The following is a 25,512-nucleotide window of genomic DNA, read 5'->3' on the forward strand; positions in this document are numbered from 1 at the left end:
ATATTGAAGTTATTTTCAAAATACATTTTGAAAATGTATACACTAAGTTATGACCATCTTCAAGTTATGACCAATGTTTGGGAAGAAAATTGTTGCTGATGCTGCAACAGATTTGATGTGGTGTAGCAAGATCATAGACTTTAAGCTCACTAAGGACAGGAATCTTATGTGTATATATACCCAGTTCCTATTATGATTCTTGATACATAGTCAGTCCTCCCATATGTTTGCTGAATGAGCAAATATTTTCCTCCTCCAGGAAGAATAGCTCAGTTTAATTAAGACCTATTGTCTCTGCTTCCCCTAAAACAGAATTTATAATAGTATATTGAAATGAAGCTTTTGCTTGTTTCTTCTTTCTTTTCAAGGATGATAAGTTGCTAAGGGCAAAGGCTATATATCACTTTCTACATGTATTCTCAGTACTTAGATTAGTGCTTGGAACATAAAAGGCACTTAGGAAATGAGCGTAAATAAATGATTTGTAAATGCAAGAACCTGCTATTTATCCCCTAAGACTGGAATTGATCTCCTACTGACTTCTATTTCCCTAACTACTATCATGATTACATATCCTCCGGAGAGTAGTAGAGAAAGAGGTGCATGTTCAAGACAAGAAAAAAAAGGTGTCTGGGAGGGGACACCCTAGGACATAAATGCACATGCAGGATCATCTGTGTATCAGACACAGGAGCTCACAGGACTGGGCAGATGAGGAAATGTCTCCCCAGAACTAGACTCAATACATCAGAAGTTGTCATTTTCAATTGGTGTTTTTTATCATGAAGGACAGCGGCTCTGCCAGGCCAGATTTTTTTTGGCCATGTTCAAGGTCACTGTCCCTATTCAGATTTGGCACTGAGTCTAGAGTCTGGCATGCCCAGCTTCTCAAAGTGGATTAGGTCCCCCCTTCCCTCCCTTCCCTAGAGCGTGAGCACTGGCTGCACTCTGGATTCTCATACCTAAATGCCTGATGATGTTCTCTGAGGACAGGCACCTCTTCAGTCCCTCTTTGCACCTGAGTCATACTCCCTGACCTTAGCTCCATGCTCTATTTCAAGCTGTGCAATTGCCCAAGCCTGTCCTGCTATAACCGTAAGCTTTGTGTCATCATCATCTTTCAGTACATTCTGGAAGGAACAATATAAACAAACACATGGCCAAAGTCCAGAATCAGAAATTGATTATAACTGTTAAAGACAAAACAATGAATGAATAAATTAGTCTATTTTAAAATATGTGAGTAATTATATGATATTCCATCTCTGTCTTCCCTTTGTTAGATCTTTAAAATATCTTAAATTTTTTGCCCTTCCTGTATACAAATGGGATTATCTTGAAAGGCTAAGTCTTCCAGAAAAGCATTTAGCTAATCACAAAATCCAGTTGATATCACTGTCCACGCAAGCCTTCTGCCCTGTTTTAAACTCGCTGAACTAAAAGAAGGCTGCTAGATGCAGTGATCATTTATACAGAGAACAAAGGAAAAAGATAATTACATAAATTTGAAAGATCATTTGTAAATCCAGTGTAAAACCATGGAAGATTAGTCTGAAATTTAGCCTAGAGGAAGGTGGACAATAGCCAAGATGTATTCTTACTCATTCTATCAGTTATTTAATGTGCACATTTCACTCTTTAATAAACTGTCATAGTGGAATATGGAAAGAAGTGAGAAATTGGCCCCAGGGATTGTAACTTTGTGGCTCGTGGCTCTTTTATACTACTCTCTCTTCCATACCCTTTTTCCTTAAAAAAAAAAAAAAAAAAAAAAAAAAAATATATATATATATATATATATATATATATATATATTACACACACATACACACATATATAAAATATATATATTTTACACACATATATATATTTTACACTCATATACACATATGTAAAATATATATTTTACACACACATATACATATAAATATATATATATATTTTACACACACATATACACATATATAAGAATATATGTATACATATACATACCTAGACATATAAATACATCTATAGATATGCATTTATATTGATGAATATGTAACTAGTCTAGGTAAAAAACACAGATGAAGTATATAGAGAGATACATTGTAAAGTAATACAGTAAACAGGATGTTTTAGCAGGCAAGCACATAACTGGCTCTGTAAGGAGAGACATCCTGTCCTGCTTGTGGGCTAATTTCCTATTTATCAATAACTCCTAGAGTTTTTCATTGTAACCTTATTTTTAAGAGAAGGGGTATGAATGTTTAAAAGAAAAAAAAAAAAGGACCACTTCCCAAATCTTTCTGAAGTGTCTACTTAGGGACTCCATCAGAAGGAATGTTGTGATCAGCCTCCACAGAGGCCCACCAGAAATAGGGTTGTGTGTGCGTGTGTGTGCGGGATGTGGGGTAGGTGTAGAGCGCAGTGAGGGGATTGGCCTTCATAGAGAAGCCTCAGGAAATAGCTCCTGGCTACTGGGGGTCTGGGAAGCCCAGAATATGAGCCTCCTCTCTGATCCTCTTTCCGTGTCTCAGTGCTTAGCTTCAGGTCACCTCTGGGGAAGTTAGATTAGGAAGGACCTTAGGGAATTACACTCTCTTTTCTTGGGCAGTGGCAGTGACTTGCCTTGGAGGTAGGGAGACCACAGCCAACCCTGGTGGCCCGGAATCCAGGCTCGGTCCCCGCCCCTGGGGCCCCAGTCCCCTTCGCACCCCCATCGAGCGCGAGGGCACAGTCCCCAGCACACGCCCCAGCACCACTTTCCTCTGACGTCCGCCTCTGAGATGTGAGATCGGCCCCGCCTGCCGCCCTTATAAAGGGGACTTTTCCCAATACTTGAATTGATCACCACCTCGCTGCGCTGCGCGCCCTCCAACGGCTCCCGCACCTGTCAGCTCCGCGCGCTTCCAGGGTCCTGGAGCCGCGAGGTGAGGGACAGCCTCCACCGCTGACCCCGGTCGCCTGGCCCTGCCCCCGCAGCAGGCCCCCTGACCGGTCCCCTCCCGTCCTCGCTGCACCCTCGCACACACAGCCCGCACAGCTCTGGGGCGGCGGCTGGAGAGCGGCGGCGGCGGCGGAGCGCTTCCCGGCGCCGCGATAGCTCCAGGTAGGAACGCAGCCAGCCTCCCTCCCCGGAGCCTCGGGCTGCTCCCTCTGGGACTCTGCGAGCGCGGCTCCCGCAGTTTTAGAGCGAAGGGAGGTGGCTCTTTGGCCTCTCGGTGGAGATGCCAGGGCAGCTCCGCTCTCGGGCACTTGTGGCTCTCCAGGTGCGAGCTGCTGAGTCTGGGTGCAAGATACCGGCAGAGGGGTCCAGAAAGGAGACAGGGGCCAGGGGAGCTCCCAAAGGCAGCTGGAGAAAGAACTTGCCCACTGGGTTGCTCACAATGGCGCAGCCCACCCGGTCCGCGGTGCTTCTTTTGCCACCTTTGGATTGCAGGGAGGTTAGTAGTTTTGCCCCAGGTCTCATCACCCACCTGCCACTTGTGTGCACAAATATCTGAGTTTCCACCAGAGACTTCTGTGTGCGAATCGGGTGCATGTAATAGCCCTGGCTATGAGACTAACAAAATAAGAGAACAAGAATGCCAGACCGCTAAGGCTTTAGCACTTGACATCTGTCTTTTTTAAGAGTTTTGCGTTTTAATACCCTTGACCCTCTGCTATGATTTTAGGCAACACATTTTTAAATCGTTTTCCTATAGATACCACTAAAGGGGATGTGTGAAATGAAGGAAGAACAATGGAAGGTAAAGAGGCGGAACCCTTTAAACAACAAGTACATATTTAGTTGACACAATAAATTGACCCATAGGAACTTGTTGAAAATGTGGAGTTGAAGCATTTTTAAATAGATTTTCCTAAAGTTTGTCCCTTGCCCCTCCCCATGTCAGAGTACTTTTGGAGGCATTTCCTGAAATCTTTTCAAAGAACTAGTAGAAGAATGAACACATTTTTAAAAATTCTTGGTATATTGCTTGATGATACACTAATGATACTAATAATTCTAGTATAGTAACTTAGCTTTAAAAGGCAAATGCAATCACAATTTTTGGAAATGATTTCTTGACAGAATTACTGAGTTAAGATTCAAGGTTAATGTTAAATTGAAAAAAAATTATGAAAAAAGTGTTTATGGTTCTATTTGTTAAGCAATATTTCCTTATTTATTTATTTATTTTTGTTTCTTGAAAAGTCAGGACATCGTTAAACTGTTAAATAGAGGTAGGATAATATAGTGGACACTTGTTGGCCATGGCCAATTTCACACGTGACTTCAGTGTACTCTTTCTTTAAGTGGCACAGGTTCGCCCAGGAGCCAGCTGGCTTATCCTGGCTGCCTGTGTAGGCACAGTGCTAGGCTGCTATTTCTTAATGCATTACTGTATTTTCTCCACAAGTCTTAATGAAGTAGCCAACTGTGGAAGAATCTGGACCCTTAGTTAAAAATGGCTTTCCACGTGGAAGGACTGATAGCTATCATCATATTCTACCTTCTCATCTTGCTGGTTGGAATATGGGCTGCATGGAGAACCAAAAACAGTGGCAGCGCACAAGAACGCAGCGAAGCCATAATAGTTGGTGGGCGAGACATTGGCTTGTTAGTTGGTGGATTTACCATGACAGGTAGGTTCCAGTGCTGCTTGCTTGGTGCAGTTCACCCTTGCTTGGCTTCTCTGAATATACAGCATGTGGTCTCAGAGTGTCATTGCAAACATTGCTCTTTGTCCTTTGGGGATTCTTTAGGTTTGCTGGTTATATATTTTGAAAATAATGAATATCTGCTTGAAAACAAAATGCTTTCAACTCATTAGTTCTTGCATAAAGTGATTTTATAATAAATCAATGAATCTAATACCAACGAAAAAAGTCTGGGCTTTCTGTTCTGTTTAGTGGGTGGAAACAGTATAGACAAAGAAGTGGAGGAATGAAAACATGTCCTACTCTTACAAGTCATGCATTTGTAAATTAATATGATAGTGTTTCAGTGTGTCTAGTAATGCATGCATGAAGTTGTGACTTGGAGTTATCTTAAGTGACAAATGTCAGTGAATACTAACTAGTGATGGTTTTTAGCCTAAATAAATCCATTTGGAGGCAATACAATCGCAAACTGATTGATCCCTTGCTTGGAAACCTAATTTTCCTATTTAGTAATTAATTTCCTTACAGGAAGACGATATTATGACTCCACAACAATGAAAAAGGGATTTCCAGGAAACTTGATAAAAAGGGGAAAAGCCAGGGTGTGTCCTTTCTGGAATCCCCTAGCCACTATCTGTAGCTCTCTCTCCCTTTCAAGCCTTCTTTGTATTAGGAGGGGCTGGTATTCTGTCTGTCTTTGCTTTGCCCAGAGGTGGTTTTGTATGTGGGGCAATTTCTTTCTTTTTTATAGTCATCTTAGTCATTGAAAATAATTCTGAAAAACAACAAGTTAAAATTACACTTTCACTGATAACACATCTTATGTGAGTCTTGATAAACATTTAAACACTAGCAATATAATCTATATTAACAGGAACTCTCAGTTCTCATTAGAAAAATAACCCATTGGAAATCATATCTGAATGATGTCCAGGTTCAATCCTGAAGTGCAATTTAAAAATGATTCACCCTGTATACCAAATAGTTTACCAAAGCACTGTAAAAATAGCATCTACATTCTGAAAGTCTTGACTTTGTCCATTTGTAATCTGCAATGTTCTGTATACACACTAGATTTTACCTTCCAGGCATTTACAGTCTCTTTGTTTAACTCTTCACCAACTATAGATGGATTCATTTGTTCTTTGTAATAGCCTTGTGAAAGGGCTGTGGGGTTAAGTGAAGATCCAGGTTACATTGTTAACCAGGACCAGGGCCAGGCCCAAACCCAGGTCTTCTGATGGCCACGCCCCAGGCCCTTGGTACTATACCACATAAGCTCATTAACTGGCCTCACTCTGTTTCTCTATAAAGCTGCTTATTTTGCAAATCCCACTAAAGTAATACATGAACTGCTGTATATCAAAGTGTTTTACTCATTGCAAATTGTTATTTGCAATAATAATAATAATATTGTCCTCTTACTCTAGTTTAATATTCTATTTAATATGGTCATAAAGAAATTTCAGGATTTGTTCCTTTACCATATAGATTTATTTTTCCACTGTAATACTTTATGAAACTATATAGAATATATTAGAATAACAGTATTTCTTATGAAGTGTCATGGTCTAGCTTGGTTTGTGAAGTTCTCTCTCTCTCTCTCTCTCTCTCTCTCTCTCTCTCTTTCATTGTGTCAGAAGATCCTTAATTAATATTATCATTCACTTAAAATCCGAACCATGTTATTTAAACCTTATCAGATTCATTTACTTATATATATTTCATTTACTTATATATTTCAAAAAATGTTGATTCTTTAAAAATCAGACAGTTTTAAAATGTTCAAGTCCTCACTCACGAATTTAATATAAAATATACAGGCATGGACAATAAATTATAGCATAGAAAAGACAAGATTGATAAAAAATGAAGGGAATTAGTTTAAGCATAGTAAGTAATGGAGTCTTCACTTCTATATTATTAATAGGGACAATTGTTCAACACCATTTTTTTTTTTTTGGACAAAGGACAGGAGAGCTACACAATAAAAAAACAACCATGAATTAGCTTTGTGTTTGTAAGACCATCCGATTATTAATTTTATGCAGCAAAATAGTGCTGGTGTGTTAGCAGCTCCAGGTGCCTAGCAGGAAGACCAAGTCTCAGGTTCTGTGTCTGTGAGAATTCTTTCTTCTGTCCTTTTTCTATACTCAGTGTGTGTGTGTATCAAGTGGAGACTCTTTCTACAATTTCAGCAGGATTTAGAATGAGAAAAGCAAATGATGGTGTTTGCTACTTATTAACACCAGATGTAAAAGCTACTCTGAAGATGGGAGTGTTTGCTAAATACAAATCTTGTCCACATCAAGATTTTGTATATAAACTTTCCATTTAATGTACTTAAAATTACTCTGCAGGAAAGTCTTTTCATATTAATCTTTTAAAAAGCAATTTAACCCCAAGACACAATCTCTTCTTTGCTTTGTGTTAGATTAAAAGCCAGATAAATTCTGGCATGAAAGCAACAGAAGCACTTATCTGTCAAATACTTATGTATCAAATACACGTAATTATTTTACTTATACTCTATGAGAGTTTAGAAAATTCCTTAAAGTCAAATTTTATTCTCTATGTGATGATTCAGCCTAAAATTCAGTGTCATATCTGATAAGCTTTTTTAACAGCCTTTGACACTCAGAACTTTATATACATTTTACATAAGTAGCATTTTGAATATTTTGACTGTATTTTTGAAGAATATAAGCTGCAGGAATGTAGAGTCCCTTTAACCTCAGTTTTTCAACAAGGATCAAATACTTGATTATCTTTTTTAAGGAAAGCAGTAGTTTGTAGATCATGATTGGCCCAAACTCATTTTAACAAAAAATGACCTTTGGTTCCTTGACCTCCCTCTTTCAGCTATTATTGTATAGAAATTTCATATATCTGAAGAAAACATATGGTCACAGAATTCCTCAGTTTGGAGTAGCCACATTGAATGACCCCATGGGACTAGTCGCCTGGTGTTGGACAATCAGACCTAGAGTATGACATGTAAGATAATGTCATATGTCATGACCTCTCTCTTCATTCTATTTCAGCCACGTGGGTTGGAGGAGGGTATATCAATGGGACAGCTGAAGCAGTTTATGTACCAGATTATGGTCTAGCTTGGGCTCAGGCACCAATTGGATATTCACTTAGTCTGGTTTTAGGTAAGTGGAAAGTTAAATCTCCTTGACTCATTCAGTAAAGCCTAAAGAATAAAAGTCTAAATAACAAGTGGGTTAGCAAATCAAACAGTGTGAATAACTATTGTGGAAAAATGTCACCAGATAGTTCTAAGTAGGTGTTACAAGAAATTGATATGCAACAGAATAATAAAGCTTAGGTAATCTCTTGATTATGGAACATGTAAATAACAACAACAAAAAAAAACCTTTGATCTTATAACTTTTAAAACAGTGAATTTCTTAGCATAATCATATTTTATTCTTTCAAAAATATTATGGACATATCATTAAAAATGAATCAACTTTATTGTACCTGACATTTTTTTGTAAATTAAACTTATAAAAGGCCAAGAATATTATATAAAATGGTTCCTCTTTTATTTTCTTTCTTAGTTTTCCCCCTCAAATTGTTCTGTTGGACCTTGTGCTTTTTCAAATGTTTAAATGTACTGAGTGATACAAATGCACCAAGCCATCTCAGTGAACACTATCCTACTCCATATATTTAAATTTCATATGCCTCAATTATAACATTTTGTTGTCCATTGGATACATCTGTTAAATGCACTAAGGAGTTTATATTAGGTTGCTGAATGCTTCTTGGTAATGTACTCAGAGTATATTTCAGACTAGTTCCTCAATATGTACAGTGTTTTAAAAAAATCATTTCCCTTAAGAAATTATAGCATAGTAAAAAGCTGGCAAAGACTATTATATTATGGATTTTTAATGTTCTCATAAACACTCATGTAATTTTTTTAGGTGGTCTGTTCTTTGCAAAACCCATGCGTTCCAAGGGATATGTGACCATGCTAGACCCATTTCAGCAGATCTATGGAAAGCGCATGGGTGGACTCCTATTCATCCCTGCGCTAATGGGAGAAATGTTCTGGGCTGCAGCAATTTTCTCTGCACTAGGTAAGCACCAATGGAACATTGTTCTACCTTCATTTCCAGTTTCCTGAACACCAGACCAACAACTTTACTTTCTTCAGTCTTAGTGTCTTAGAAATTATTAAAACCATATCCTAAGTCATATTTATATTTACAAAAACTTAACTGAAATTCTACATTTACTTGCAGTATTGTTGTAGAGAATAAGTCCAATCTCAAGTGCATTTGTTTTTAACTTGAATTACATAATTAGAGCAATAACCATGAGTTACTTTATAGGGATTCAGGGTTGCTTTTGTAAGTTGTATATGATTTTGAACAAAACATCATTAATTAAACAAAACTAAGAGTGCTATTTAGGGTTGAGGGTGTAGCCCAGTGGTAGAGTGCTTGCACAGCATGTGTGAAGCCCTGAGTTCAAGTCCTAGCACCACCAGAAACAAAAATGCAATTTATCTAAAAGAATATTTACTGGGTGCAGTGGTGCCTGCCTATACTCCCAGTGGCTTGGGAGGATGAGGCAGGAGGAATGCAAGTTAAAAGCCAGCTTCAGCAATTTATCAAGGCCCTATGTAAGTTAGTAAGATTCTGTTGCAAAATAAAAAATTTTAAAAAAAGGGCAGGGGGCATTGGGAATAGGTCTCAGTGGTTAAGTGGTACAAAAGAAAAACAAACAAACAAACAAACAAAAAACTACTGTCCATGAGCCAGGTTTAGGGAGAATACTTTTGATACTTTTGATGAATGGATTTGAATCAGTGAATTCCATTTTCATTTTTTTCTAGACGTCTCATTTATGTGAACTGAGAACTTTTTAATCTTTCCTGTTTTTTTTCTTCTGATAACTGCCTTGTTAATTGATATAAAGCATAGGCAAGTCTATTTGAATTCCTCAAAGAATAGTACCACATCATTTTTAAAGCATTAATATTTCTAGAGATATTGACTTTTTGCATAAAATATACCTAATCAAGAACAAATATAAAACCAGTGTGAGTCTCGACTGTAAATAATACCCCCAAAGAAATATTGCCCACCTTCTCATGATGACAAGCAATGTAAGCACAATCACCTAACTTGAGATATTTCAATAAAATGATATTTGTAAAAAGCACAATGCTATGGTTTATTGGTGGAAACATTTAAGTGTGGTAGAATGTAGCTTGGACTTCCCTGCCAGGTTAAATGTCTTCTTGATGAATAATGAAAAGTTTCCCCACCCCTGACTTCCTCTTCACCTTCAAAAACCTACAGGGGAACTAACTGGGCCCGTTATGATTGAGAGACTGAGGCTGCTGAAGGAGCTAGGAGATGTAGTGCCCACATTAAGGTACACGAACCTCACCTGCTGCAGACCTACCTTCATCCTGCAAGGCCATACATCTCAGCTCTAAGACCCATCCTTAATTGCTTGCACTCCTACCTGGTTCCTCCATCAACCACCCCGCCCCCCACCCCTACCTCCATCCACCTCTGCCTCTTCCCTGCCATAAGCCAGGCCACTCCCAGCCTCCCTTACCTGTATTAATGCAGCCAACTCCACGTTTGCAGGTCTGCCCTACTGTGGGCGCCACATGGCAGCCAGACTCATCCTTCTAAATTCTAACCTCATATTCTAATCTCATCATGTCCCCTTTCTTGCTTAAAACCAAACTTTTGAACAGGGCCCTTAACTATGACCTGGGTCTTCTCTCCTCTGATTATCCCCTGCACCCCACTTGCCCTTTATCTTCTGTCTGAATTGTGGTTTTCTCTTGCTTCTTACTGACACTGTGCAAGCACAGGTGTCCCTGCTTTGGATTCCTTTCTCCTCTTTTTTTTTTTTTCTCTCTCTCACCATTTGCCTCCCTAATTACCAAGCTCCCTGGCACTTACAGGGAGCAGTACTCCAGACTTGCTAGCAGCCTTCCCTGCAGGCTTTCGTAGGCACCTGCAATTTTTCCTCATTGGGCTTATCATCTCCCTTTGTATGATAATTTGCCTGTTCACTTCATGCCCAACTTTTTACTGTACACAATGGATTATAAATTTCTTTAGAGCAAGAATGGTGTCCCTTGAATAACTATAATAAATTAATAAATAGTTTTGAGCTCTACTTTTTTGACAAAAGAAGATGAATATTGCTTTTTCCCCCCTCCCCAGTGTAATTCCATTATGTCTTAAAATATTGGGTTGTGTACACATTTAGGGAGGTAGATACTGAGTTTAGACTCAGTAGAGTCTAACTTACAACCCAAGATCAACTAATGCTAAGAACTTGTACTGGGCCTTTGGATTTTCAATTTCCTTGCGAGATTTAGAAAACAAGAAATTTCAGAGGAACCAAGGGAGATCTTCAGGCTCATGTGACCAAGAGCGAATGTGTACCATCCCGCTGAGTGCTGAGGTCCTTCTTGACGATCAGCAGAGTTGGAAGGTCCTCAGCTTTCTTCAGTGGACTATGTCAGTGTTTGCCTTCTGGGCATACATTCATCTAGATGTAATTTCCCATCTTTTCTTACAAATGGAAATACCACCAAACTTTAAGGGGTTAGAACAAAAGTAAGATAAATTTCCTCCTATTTTGTGTGTTCTAGAATATAAATCCATCTTCTAGTTTTTATTATTATGATTTCATATGGCCTTCTTTTTCTCCCTTTCTCCCAAACTCCCATTAACATTATTTTCTTGGTCTCTGTAGAAACAAAGTTACTTGATGTGGAAAGAAGAGAATTTGATGGTTATAATATACAGTAATAACTCATGGGAAAATGTCATACTGCCCTGGTGCAAGATAATGACACTCCCCAACCATTGCTAAGCTTATACCCTAATGAAATCATGTGTAAAAATACACCTCTCTTCCCACCTTGCTCTCATTAGCTGAGAAGCAACGGGAGTTTATTTGTCATTGGTCTCAATACTAGAAAATTTTGGTTTTAAGAACAAACTACCTGCTGGGTATTAAAAAAGGAGTGGGCTAAATATCTAACAGAATACAACATGTTCACTCTAACTGAATAAAGATCAATTTATATAACAGTCCTGAAAGAGGAAAAGAATTAATGAGCTAATATTTCCAAAGTATTTGAGAAATAGAAAGCATAGTGGCAAAACTCAGAACTTAATTACAATTAGTTTCTGTTGGATATATGTGTCTGTGTATGTATTTCAGTATATTCAGTAAAGCATTCTTCTTTTTCATGTTAACACATGCATATATGAAATAATATATATTATTGCTTTTGCTTGAAATCTGTGTTGTGGCAGAATATGTACTTTTAAATTATCACCCATATTTTCTTCAAAAATAATAGCTTGAGTAAGTCAGAGCTAGTGTTTATAAGAAAAAACTTGGGATACTTAAGAATAGACAAGAGTAAGATTTATTATCACCTCACTGTGCATATGCATGGTTTACTGCGGAAATATAGGAGAATCTTTTTTTAATGATTACTATGAAAACTTATGTAAAGATAGGCTTCTGCAGACCAAATAATTTTTAAATTGTATATTTCAAATACAACCAATTTCATGAAAATACTTTGAAGACAACTACATTCACAGATGTCAACTGTGTGATTCTATCTTTTCCTATTCTTCCCTGTCTCTCTTTTTCTTCTTCCCCCTGAATAACCTCTTTTGGATTTGGTTCAAGGTAGAATTTATCCTTCTTGTATTTTGTCCCTTGCTCTTGAGGCAAGATTCAAGGTCTCATGGCCAAGTTCACTGCCCTCTTAACCTGAAACACCCTGTCATCATAAAGGTTCTCAGGAAGCCTTCTTGTGGCTTCCTAAGACATCTTCATCCTGATATATCATCCCACATTGATAAATCCTGCAGTTTATTGAATTGGCTTCATGAATCCTGCAGAAATCTCGTGCCAGTTTTGATTACTATGCAGCTACTGGCCTAATGCTGATAGGACAGGCATGCTTGCTATCTTGACCTGAGAGCAAAGTTATACCAACTATGTTTGGTATAAATGGGCAACACCTTATACCTTTTAAATGTATACTTCTACTGTAGATGGCTCAAATTCAGAGATTTTTTTTTATAACTTTATTCACAGTATATTTATTTTCATATCTACATAAGTAGACTATATTTCTCAGTAGATCTATTAGAATAACTTTGTTTTTTTCACTACCATTGATACAATTTTTCAGATAAAAATCTTAACCCAATCTGCACAGTAATAAACAGCAAGGTAACTTCTCTCAGATAACTAACTTACAACCAAATGATGACATCTATAGGACTGCAAATTTCAGTCCAGTGATTTTTATTCTATAATTGAACCTCTCATATTATGGGGTGATAACATACATGTTATTAAAGTGGAGAACCACACCCAAAGAGGAATGGCAAAGAGTGGCAACTATCAAGAATAGGATTTCAGGGGGAAATAACCTCTTCAATATCTATACACTTATAACTCAGATAATTACCTAAAGTCACTTGTAAATAATTAACTGCTCTCCTCTGTCTTTTATTCTGCAACTCCTTAGTAGATGTTTCTTTTAATTGATTTTTTTTTATCCAGGAGGATAATGTTATATTATTATCATGGCCAAAATACACACAAAAAAATATTTTGTATTGATATCTTGGGTCAAAATACTTTGAATTATTCTTTAGGATGATGGATTTTCATCCATGTAGATTGTAAATATTGTTATGCCAATTAAGGAGGAGGAGGAAAAGAAGGAGATTGTGAGGCATCTGGCTACAATTGATGGTGTAAAAAAATCACAGATTTCTTTCATGTCTGCTAGCATACCTAGAATTGCCATTTATAATAAGATGAAATATAAACTAGATAGTTTTGAAAAAAATGGAAAAGCAATTAATGAGTTATGAAGCAGCAAGTGAGTTAAGAAGCCATTAGTCCAAGAAATGGGCCAAACCTTCCACACCATTAAATTGTTATTGGAAACATAGGCATCAACAAACATGATAAACAGCTTGTAAAGTAAAAGAAACATAAATTTGAATTCTAAGAATATAAAATTTGATGATGGAAATGGCCTAAAAATATGATATTCATCATTAGTGTTCTTTATTATATTGATATCTTAGGAGTAGAACTTGTATGTCCCACCAGCAAAATAAAATAAAATGATCCTTCATGACTTTGAGGGAGAAAAAGTTGAAAGATAAGTTTTAACAATTATAAAATTTTCTTCTACAAATTTGTCTTAATTGTTGGCACCTCGGAGGGTTCATCAGCTATAACAGGAAAGCGGAGGGCAAACTAAATGCAAAAGAGCCCATGAATAATCATTGTAAAACTGGAAATGACTGATCAAATTGCTCAGAAAGGCTTATTTTCCTTATGGATATGAGTAAATATATTGCATATAATTAAGTCAGAATTTCAGAGGGTGAAATTGTGAATTCATGGAATGGAATCGAATGTCTCGGTTGTTCAGGGTGTTCAGTGATAGTAGGTTTTGGGTGTCTCTCATGTATTTGAATATATATAAAAAGAGATAATAGTCAGTTTGATAACATACAAAGGTCTCAATGTAAAAATTCACTTTAGCCAAGGTCATGCGGTACACTGTGTACGACACAGGGAAATATAGCTGCTGTAACAGAACCCACAGAATGGCCTTGCCAGAACTCACCCCAGACCATGACCAGCGCTCTCACTTCTTTTTTTGTCCCCACAGGAGCCACCATCAGCGTGATCATTGACGTTGATGTGCATGCTTCGGTCATTGTGTCGGCCCTCATTGCCACTCTGTACACCCTGGTGGGTGGTCTCTACTCTGTGGCCTACACAGACGTTGTTCAGCTCTTTTGCATTTTTGTAGGACTGGTAAGTGGCGCCTTCCTCAGATTTGCCTCCTGGTCTTCCCCCTCCTCCTCTTTCTCTTTCTTAACAAAAGATAATGTGGTGTTTTATACCAACTCAGCAAAGGAATTAATATTTTCCATAATGAGTAATACATAGTAAGTTGTATACTATTTGAAATTTTGTATTTTTCTATGAATTGATTAGATGGAAACTGTAGTTATTTCCTTAGAGGTGGACAGAAAAATGTGTGCTATGACGAATTCTCAGAAAGATCTAGGTCTTTGTTTTCTTCATGGCTAGATTTGATGGAAACTTATGTGTGACACCCTTTGAGAACTGATGATATCACACTTTCTCCACAGTTAAGAAAACTAAAACTTTGATAGTAACCCACACAAGTTTCTTTCCTGTCCTTGTGTTCATTTATCTATGAGACTGTTTATCAATTAGACTCTTCATAGGACATGGAAATTCTATTGAAAACTTATTTTGTTAGAAAAATATCCCATTGGAAAAACTATAGATTTCAAATTATAATGGTTAATATCTGGGGTCAAAGAAAGGGCTTAATTATATAAGGAATTATCTGTATTATCTATTGTTCTTAAGTCATGGATTAAATTAGGTAATATAGGTTTGGTGCATTAAGAAAGAGTACTGTATAATTATGAAATACAAATACTATGTGTCTTATATTAAAAGCATCTCTGCACATCTTAGATGCATTCTAGTCAATGTTGATTCTTTGCAAACTCACATCTTAAAACAGGGAGATTATAATTATGCATATAATAATATCCATCACCTAAGACATGTCAAAAGAAAAATAAAGGAAATGGTGTGGCCACTCTTCTAGGTGTCACTGTGGGTTCACATACATGATCTCATCAAACACATACATTATGTCAGCTACAGACCCTGCAGGGACAGAGCCCTGGTCAAAGGCCACAGACAGAGTCAGCCAATGCTGAAGACGAATCATTTTCTGAAAGAGAGTCAAAGCACTCTTCATTCTCCTCAGCTTTCTTTATTTTTCTTATAATAAAAAGCTTTTCGTTCTATTTTACTTTTTATTCTAGACACTTAGAGATGAAGAATGAATCCCATTCCTATTTTTTTCAATTTTCTAGCATTTGTAATAATATTCTAGAGGAAAATTTAAAAGAATTAACTAAAATTAGATTTACAGTTTAACCCTAAATTTATATACCTTAGCAAAGATTATATTTCCTCTTTTTCTCCTAGACATTTTATTTGCATTTCGTGGAATGTAATTCAGTCATATTTTAATTGAATTTGAGAGTATTTAATTTACTCAATAACTTCAACTTTTTTTTATTTTTAAATTGCCAAAATCAAGTTGACAGTGCAGAAATTCTGATTTGTACTTAACATCACCATAAACTTTATGAAACAGAGAAAACAGAAGTAAATCTTTTTTCACTGTGTAGGAAGCGAGGTTCGTTTGGCAATGGCATCTCTCATAACTGATGCACTTGTTATTCCAAGAGACACAGCCCCAGGGGATAAGTCTATTCATCAGTGATGTATGTGATTTCTCATTGCATTGCATGATACCAGAACTTAAAATACACAGGTACATAAATCAAGTAAGCAGGTGTAAAGATGGTAGGTCAAATATATATAGGGATATATGTTAGAATGTTTTTTGACTACAAAATGTAACTAAATTGATAAGAAATGAAGATAAGAATTGTTAAGAAATCACTATTGAATTAGCTGAATAAGACTAAATAAGCTTTAATTGCTGTTCATGCATATGTAATTAATTAATCAACTTATAATTCAAACCATCTTTTCTTTCCAGTTTCTCTAATTCTTTGGACTTTTATCATCACCCTGGCAGCTCCAAAGTTATAAATTTCAGATTTCATTTTCAGATTCCTCTAACCTCCCTGTTGACCTCCTTCTGACCTTTCTCGGTTGACTCTCTTCATTTTCCTGTTCAGTGCCAGTATCTTTCCATTCCTAATGTCACTGCTTTATCCAGGGCCCACTGAAACCATCTATGGCCCTTCCATACTACTATATTCTTCTAAATTTATTTTTAATATTTATGGTGTTAAAATTTAGAGGAAATTTCACTGACTTTTAAAAAAAAAAACTCCAAAGAAATTCTTCTAGCCAGGCACATGGCACATGTCTACAATCCCAGTGACCAGGGGTGAGGTGGGACCGTTGCAAATTTGAGGCCATCTTCAGCAACTTAGTGTGACTCTCTGTCTCAAAATAAAATAAAATTAAAAAAACAACAGGGTTGGAGATGTAGTTCAGAGGTAGAGCACCCTTAGATTAACTTTTTTTTGGGGGTGGGTGCCAGGGTGAACCTAGGGGTGAGTACTCAACCACTGAGCTACATACCCAGCCCTATTTCAAAGGTATTTTATCTAGAGACAATCTCACTAAGATGCTTAGTGTCTTGCTAAGTTGCTGAGTCTGGCTTTGAACTCGCAATCTTCTTGCCTCAGCCTCCTGAGCCTCTGGTATTACAGCCATGCAGACACCATGCTGGGCCCCTGGGTTAAATTCTTGGTACCACATAAAATGCATGCAAATTCCTTGAGCTTCCACTTGCATACAAAGCAAAATATAAATATTTTGGCTTGCTATTCAAGGTTCTCTCCACATCTATCTTTATTGCTCCCATTCCCCTAAGCTACTTCCATGCCAGCAAACTTTGTCACCCAACAGATGTGGGCATATGCACATATACACAAAACATAAAACTTATACTGTTAGTCTTCTACTTTCAATGGCTCAACTTGGAAACTTGTTTTTTTGTTTTGTTTTTGTTTTACTTTATTATGGTGCAAAAATGAAGCATGTTCAGTAAAAACCACAATTTCACAATTTTAATTTTGATTTTGGATCTTTTCCTGAGCTACCTAGACACAGCGAGCGCAGTCTTTTCTCTAGTGGCAATAGCCATTGCTCCTGGTCAGTCACATAATCATATGGGGAAACAACTGACACTCCACAGTGCACAATGTGGCTAAGCTATAGTGTTTGGTAGGTTGGGTGGATTCAATGCAGCTTTGCAATTTTTTCAACTTATGATATGTTTGTTGTTGTGTGACCCTGGGGTAAGTCCAGAAGTGTATGTTTTCTTGCACTCTTTGCTTTGCTTCCTCCAGATGGTCTCCCCTTTTGATTTCTTTTTCTTTTACCTATTAGTATTGGGCCCATTCTTCAACACTTGTTTTACCAACAAATTTCTCATTTAAACCTTTCCATGTCACTTTAATGGGTGGATATCTTTCCCTAATTCACACAAAACATAAAAGTGTGTGTGTGTCTGTTATGTCTTAAATGTAGTATTTTCTTCTCAAAGTTTTCAGGTGACTGCTCCTATAGTTTATATGCTATGGCATAATCAAGCAGAAGTAGATAATGTGTTATTTTAGGTTTACTAAATCTGTATTCCATGATGTCCCACAGAGAACATAGTTTCATGTTCTTCTTTGAATAGGGGAAGTACTGAGCCATGCCATGCACAAGAAAAATAAACTAGATGTATCAATTTTGCAATATATTAATCAAGTTCAAAATCATAGACTAAAACTCCAATGTTGCTCTTTGTTCCAGTGGATCAGTGTCCCCTTTGCCCTGTCACATCCTGCGGTCTCTGACATTGGGTTTACTGCTGTACACGCCAAATACCAGGAGCCCTGGCTGGGGACCATTGAGTCCTATGAAATCTACACGTGGCTTGATAGTTTTCTGTTGTTGGTAAGTAATGCTCTGACCTGAGGAAGGTCGTCTAATTGTCAATCAAAGGCATTTTCAAGATTTTTGTATTTATCCTTAAATATCTACCTGTTGGCTCATGGCCTTTTCTGTATAAGTACCACATACTGATTTTACCACTAAAGCTCCATCATGGCCATTTCTGAGCTCATCTCCAAAGTGCATTCATAGATTGCCCATACATACTGTAAGCAAGGATGTGTTATGTCATTTAATTAAAGCCCAATATCACATTTAGCTGTAAGGTAAAAACGAATATAAACAAAATTCTGACTTTCTCCCTGACATTCCGCTATATTCTCTATGTTCTTGGGCACTTTGCAAAACAATGTAATGCATTAACTCTTCTAGTAGAATGGAAATTACGGAGCAGGAACCATGCCCTTTTCAAGTTTGTGTCATACAACCACTACATGTCTGGTGCAGGGTTAGAGTCTATAAATATTTATTGGGTTGTATTGATTCAGATTTCATTTCATACTTTCAGAATCTCAATCATTTTTTGATAAAATTTTTTTATGGTTCAAATTTGGGATGAGAACCAACTGAGGTCTTCTGGATAGTTTTAAGGCAACTTAAATCAGTAAATTTAGGGAAAACAAGGATTGTCTTGTCTAATTACTAAGGAAAACAAGTTAAAGAAATTTTCCACAATCAAAAATATGCAATAATATTGTCTTAGTCCTCTTGGGCTACTATAATCAATGATCATAAAGTGAGTGATTTAGAAACAACAGAAATGTATTTCTCACAGTTCTGGAGGCTGGCAATTGCAAGATCAACGTGCTGGCCAATTTAGTGTCTGATGAAGACCATACTTTCAGAAAACTTGTTGTTGTGTTCTCACAGAGTAGAAGGAATTCATGAGGGCTTTACCTATGACCTAATCAATTCCCAGGGCTTTACCTATGACTAAATCCCTGTCTAGTACCTGATTTCATCACCTTGGAGATTAGAATTTCAATAGACACATGGAGGATACAAACTTCATATTACAACAAACATAATCACAGCAACTGAGATTCCTGGCCCTACTTCTGAGTATTCTAAATCCAATTATTATAAACCCCTTGTTTAAAAATATTAATAAATGTGAAATTCCTTCAATTCACTCTGAGTCTTTGGGGTTCTCATGCAGATTCTGGGTGGAATCCCATGGCAGGCATACTTCCAGAGAGTCCTCTCTTCATCCTCAGCCACCTACGCTCAAGTGCTGTCCTTTTTGGCAGCTTTTGGGTGCCTGGTGATGGCTCTGCCATCCATACTCATCGGGGCCATTGGAGCATCAACAGGTAAATCTCTTGGAGCTTCACCATCGTGGTCACTTAATTTGCCAATTCCACCACTGGTGGCCTTCCCTGTTTTACTTCCCTCTTACCCCCACATAGTACATGTATCTTCATTCATAGTTCCTTATATGCCTTGCATAGCATTTGGCAAATTGAGTTATAGTTCAGCGATCTCCACGATTTTTGATTGCTTACTCCATTGACAAACATTCATAAGTACACCTCCTCCCCAATTTTGCTATATTATCAATTGTATCCACTTCCCTCCCCAGTGGTTCTCAACCATGGTGCACAGTGACCTCCCTGAGGAGTGGAGAGGGACTTTCTAAAAAACATCTGCCCCTGGCCTACTCCACAGGGTGTTTAATAATCAAAGATAGAGCCAAACACTAGTATGTGTGTGTGTGTGTGAGTGTGTATGTGTGTGTGTGTAATAGCCCCCCTGGTGAGTCAAAGCTAAGCCAAAGTTGAGAGGCACCAGCTTAAGAAAGATTTACCTGTCTTCGTCATGACTACCCACAGACCACTCTGAACTTCAGAGTCTACCTATGATTTCAATTGTTTGTTCAAGATAATTTTTTTTTCCCTTGGAGAAATAAGTGAGTATGTGTATGGATTAAAGTAAGCTAAGAAACTAAATGGTAAAAGAGAAAGGGAGAGAGAGAGATAGAACACAATAGGAAATGTTTTTTTTTTCCCCTGTTATCCCTTATGTGAAACACTTTTAAACTCTCACCTTTAATTTGAACTTAATCGCTCCTCATCCTTATGTTCCTTATATGGTGGAAGAGAAAAACAAGCTCCTTTGGGCCTCTTTCATAAGCATATTGATCACATGCAGGAAGGCTCTGCCTTCATGACCCACTCTTCCGTCAAGGTCCTGTAATACCTAATTTCAACTCTTTGGGATTAGAAATGAAATAAACTAGGAGGGCATAAACTTCAGACCTTAACTAACATAATGATAGCAATGGAAATTTTTGGCATGTTCAGTGTTTTCCATACTTTAGAGTATGACTATTCTAAATGTGATTTCAATACAACTCTTAAGAGCATTTAAAACACATCACATTAACCCAATTCAAAAGAGTAACCTAAGTAGAGATAAATAAAACAGTTAAAAAACAATTTTTCTTTTATCTCATTGTATGTTTTAAAGATGACCCAGGGTGTTGCCCCCATGGTGACTCTGACTTTTAATTCAAGAGCTATTTATTGGATTATCTAGTTTTTGAAAGAGCAGTCATGGTTCAGAGAATACTCTTTTCATTCCAGTTGTTGGTTCATGACATAAATGAACAATCAAAAAGATAAAAAAGATGTGCAGTGTCTGCCTTTTGGGGGGTGGAAAATTTAAAAAAAAAACAAACAGGATTTATTTCACAAGCAGAAGACAGATCTGGAGATTATTTGGAGGGTGGTAGGAAAACAGACTGATTAAAACAGCATAAAGGCATTTTCTTTTTCTGGATTGAGTGTAACTTAGCAGTTATTTCTGGGATCATGTCATCTCTGTTCAGGCTTTAGAGTTGGCATCGTTTCAGCATGGCTTTAATGTCGATCATAATGGAAAATGGGGAAAGGAAAAGTAGCAGGATCCTAAGGAAACCACCCTATCATTCTGACATTAAGGAAGTTCAGCAAATAAAAAAGAAAATATATTAATATGTGTTTACAGGTTCCTTGTGTTCTTCAACACAGTAAGCAATAAAGAAGCTACATATTCTAAGATAAACATATGCTTCAGTCCTCTTAACTTAATTCAAAGACCTTAGTTCAAAATCCTCCTGAAAAAATCTCAGTTTTATGAGTATAATTTTTATTCAGTAAAGATGGTTCAGTTCTTAATCTAGCAAGTCTCCTGCTTCTTGTAAGTAAAATTCTACACAAGATTAAATGAAATTAGAAAAATTGTGCCAAGATAGCTCCTAAATCAAGCTTATATACAGGAAAAATGAGAGGTAACCACAGCCATGCTGTGGTCTCTTGCACACAGATAACTAGGCCTAAGGAAGTGGTCCAGAGAAAATTCTGTGGTTCAGTCTAAGAGCATTTGTTTTCTATGATTCTATGTAATATAATGCCACATTGCAGAAAAGGAGTATGTATGTCATCATCATATTCTAAGCAGATGTTATGAATGAGACTGACGGTAATCAATACCCTTTAGAGGTCAGAACACGTAAGACATTTCCACATGGCCATCACATGGACTTCCCACTTAAGCAGGCTAATGTATGTGATGCTCAGTGGGTTTCAAAACTACCTAGTAAACAGCACGACCCAGATGGGTAGAGAAGATATGCCTCTGGTTGTTACGCTTGTGGTTTCTACTCGACAGACTGGAACCAGACTGCATATGGGCTTCCAGATCCCAAGACGAATGAAGAAGCAGACATGATTTTACCCATTGTTCTGCAGTATCTCTGCCCTGTGTACATTTCTTTCTTTGGCCTTGGTGCTGTGTCTGCTGCTGTTATGTCTTCAGCTGATTCTTCCATCTTGTCAGCAAGTTCAATGTTTGCTCGGAACATCTACCAGCTTTCCTTCAGACAAAATGTAAGAACACTTTTTTTTTTAATTTGTAATTTATTATTATCGTTGCTATTTCTGCTGTCATTGTACTTAATGCTTGTAGAATATGTGTGCTTATAGATTCCTTATATTCAACCTGTGCTGTAACTAAGCAGTAAAAAAGCTACACATTCGAAGACAGACCTGTACTTCAAGTTATCTTACCCTATCAAGTTCAGATTCAGCATTCCTAATCCAAAATGTGAAATTTGAAATGCTCCAGAATCTAAAACTTTTTGATAACTGATATGTTGTTACAAGCAAGAAATTTCACACTATGAAAATTTTATACACAAAATTATTAAAAATTCTGCATGTCAGTCTATGTACATAAGGTGTATATGAAACCTAAATTAATTTATTTTTTAAACTTGGACCCCATCCCAAAGATCTTTCATTATATAAGTGGATATTCCAAAATCCAAAAATATATGAAATCCATGACTAATACTAGGCATTTTAGATAAGGAATGTTTAATCTGTATATATGTGTTCATATCCTATATTAATTCCATTTTCTGTAATTCTATATTCTGTAAACTTTGATTAGGTATACTAGTTTAAATGACACTGAGCTTACATGTGCTGAAAATGCATATTAACAATACATTTTATCATTCATGTTTTTTTTTAATATTTATTTTTTAGTTGTACAAAACATCTTTATTTTGTTTATTTATTTTTATGTGGTGCTGAGGATTGAACCCAGGGCTTCTCATGTGCTAGACGAGTGCTCTACCGCTGAGCCACAACCCCAGCCCTATCATTCATGTTATACTTAAAGGAACGAATCAATATAACTATTTTCCAAGATATTTCATCATGTTGCCATAATTAAATTTCTTGTCTTCTGACAAAAGATTACTGCATCTTAAAATATCTTAGCAAACCATTTAGTCTGATTAAGCACAGTAGGAGATGGAAAAACACTGGTAAAAGCAGGACACTCTAAGTTATTTTATGCATATTTGTGTAAACTCTGAACTGCTCTTCATTTAGACTCCCAAGTCTACCTTTGTCATAAAATATCCCCTCGATTTAATTTTCTTTACTGAATCAAGTGGTTGTAGAACAGAAGGCTTTTGTAGTCCCTGAGGGATCAAGGACACCTCTGGAGAGCCTTTCTTCCCTACTGAGCTTGGTCTCTTTGTGTTTTTAGGTCATCGTTACAAAGTAGTCCCAGTGGTTTTAACAAGAAAATGTCATGGAAAAGTCCTTTTGTGTGGCACCAGAAGGTGGTTAGTCTTATATAGGGTAGTACTCCGACAAAGAGAGGAAGTAAGGATAGTCACAGCTCTCTCAGTGCCACATGAAGACTATTCATGAATATATATAAGCAAAATTCTCCCTTGCCCCATTGTCCCTGGATGATATCACATTAGCTCATCTTCTTCCCCTGTGCCTTCAGGCAAAGGATGTGGTGATCTAGTTTCATGCATATGGTACCCAGAAGCCCCACTCCACCAACCACCTGGGAGTTCATCAAGATTGTGAGCTTCAGGTGTTGTAGGTTAGGTTGTGTTTGCCCACAGAGAAAATCATTTGCCCTGGGAGATTCTTTAGACAAGTTGTAAAGGGTAAATAAAGATGCATCCTGATCTTCACCAACATGAGTCCACACATTGGTGCAATGCTGATCATCGTCAATTTCTTACAGGCATCAGACAAAGAAATTGTTTGGGTCATGCGAATCACTGTGTTTGTGTTTGGAGCATCTGCAACAGCCATGGCCTTGCTGACGAAGACCGTGTATGGGCTCTGGTACCTGAGCTCTGACCTTATCTACATCATCATCTTCCCACAGCTGCTCTGTGTGCTCTTCGTCAAGGGGACCAACACGTACGGGGCCGTGGCAGGTTACATTTCTGGGCTTTTCCTGAGAGTCACTGGAGGGGAGCCCTACTTGTACCTGCAGCCCTTGATCTTCTACCCTGGTTATTACTCTGATAAGAACGGTATCTATAACCAGAGATTCCCATTTAAAACACTTGCCATGGTTACCTCATTCCTAGCTAACATCGGTATTTCTTATCTAACCAAATACCTATTTGAAAGTGGAACCTTGCCACCCAAATTAGATGTATTTGATGCTGTTGTTGCAAGGCACAGTGAGGAAAACATGGATAAGACAATTCTGGTCAAAAATGAAAATATTAAATTAAATGAACTTGCACCTGTGAAGCCTCGACAGAGCATAACTCTCAGCTCAACTTTCACCAATAAAGAGGCCCTTCTTGACATCGATTCCAGTCCAGAAGGCTCTGGGACTGAAGATAATTTACAATGACACCATCTAAATAAAATACTGCTTTTGCAAACAGAGCACTATAGTAGGATAGTCCTGGAAAAATGGTTCATGGCACATATAATACATATTAAAATTATAAACAACGTTCAAGAGAACAAATTCCTTGCAAAAAATATGAATATGTACTAAAGGAGGGATTCAGGAAAAGTAATGTGCAATTGCACAAATACAGACTAAGCTAGAAGGAAGCAGCTATGAATTTTATTTTATTTTTTAATTTCATTTTATTTCTCATCCTTAGTAGTTTCTATTTTGACACTAGATAGTTTTGTTAGGAATATAAAAATGAAAATGCCCCAAAGAAAAGATGGCCCAATTATGTATCATTTTTATGGAAAAATAGTGTGCAGATGAAAGAGCCTAAGAAAGGAAATTGGATGATTTTGATCCAAACTTTGTTAATGCACTTTTTAATGACCAGTGTTAATGCACTGGTGAGTCAGATTGTCAGACTGAGGCTCTGAGAATAACTCACAGCTACTCTGATGAATGATGTAATGAGTTAATCAGTTGATTTTTCTTGATATGATGATTAACCCCTTCTTTCGTGGTCTGCACTGAAACATTTGCTGAATATGCAATCTCCACTCCCGGCCTCTAGCGCAGGGGATCCAACCCAACGTCTTGAGCATCTAGGCAAGTTCTCTGCTGCTAAACTACACACTCAGCCCTGTAATCTGTCATTCTTTGAGTAATGGCATGTATTTTTCTGAGCACAGGCAAAGCAAACACACAAAAATTATTTCATAGTGGCACTTTTTTTTATGTGCAAGATGATAGAAAAGAGAGATAATTTTGGAAAAAGAACACTAGGATCCTTTGAGTACATCCATAACTAACATGTGTGTAGATAATAATACTTGGAGCATAGCAAAATTATTAGGCGAATTTACAGCAATAAATCAAGAAGGACATTAAACAAAAAGTGATATGAAGAGATAAAAGATACATTTTTATCTTCAACTGAAGTATATACAGTTTTGTTGCATGATAAAAGAAATAGTATTTTGGATAACTATTCAAATCAGGATTGGAAGTGAAAATGGGCCATGGGTAAGGAGCAGTAGCTATGCAATACCATTATGGTTGATG

The 25,512-nt window shown here is 37.2% G+C and overlaps 1 protein-coding gene across 1 annotated transcript; it reads left to right on the forward strand.

Moving 5' to 3' along the window:
* The first annotated feature begins 4,430 nt into the window (after nt 1-4,430).
* Nucleotides 4,431-24,399, forward strand: Slc5a7 (solute carrier family 5 member 7). Its single transcript, XM_027948942.2, has 8 exons — nt 4,431-4,608; nt 7,671-7,784; nt 8,565-8,720; nt 14,354-14,502; nt 18,088-18,231; nt 19,388-19,541; nt 21,880-22,097; nt 23,770-24,399. Exons 1-8 carry the CDS (start codon nt 4,431-4,433, stop codon nt 24,397-24,399), a joined length of 1,743 nt encoding a protein of 580 aa, XP_027804743.1.
* The last annotated feature ends 1,113 nt before the right edge of the window (nt 24,400-25,512 follow it).

Source organism: Marmota flaviventris, chromosome 14 (assembly GCF_047511675.1).
Source record: "Marmota flaviventris isolate mMarFla1 chromosome 14, mMarFla1.hap1, whole genome shotgun sequence".
In the NCBI taxonomy this organism is placed as follows: Eukaryota; Metazoa; Chordata; class Mammalia; order Rodentia; family Sciuridae; genus Marmota; species Marmota flaviventris.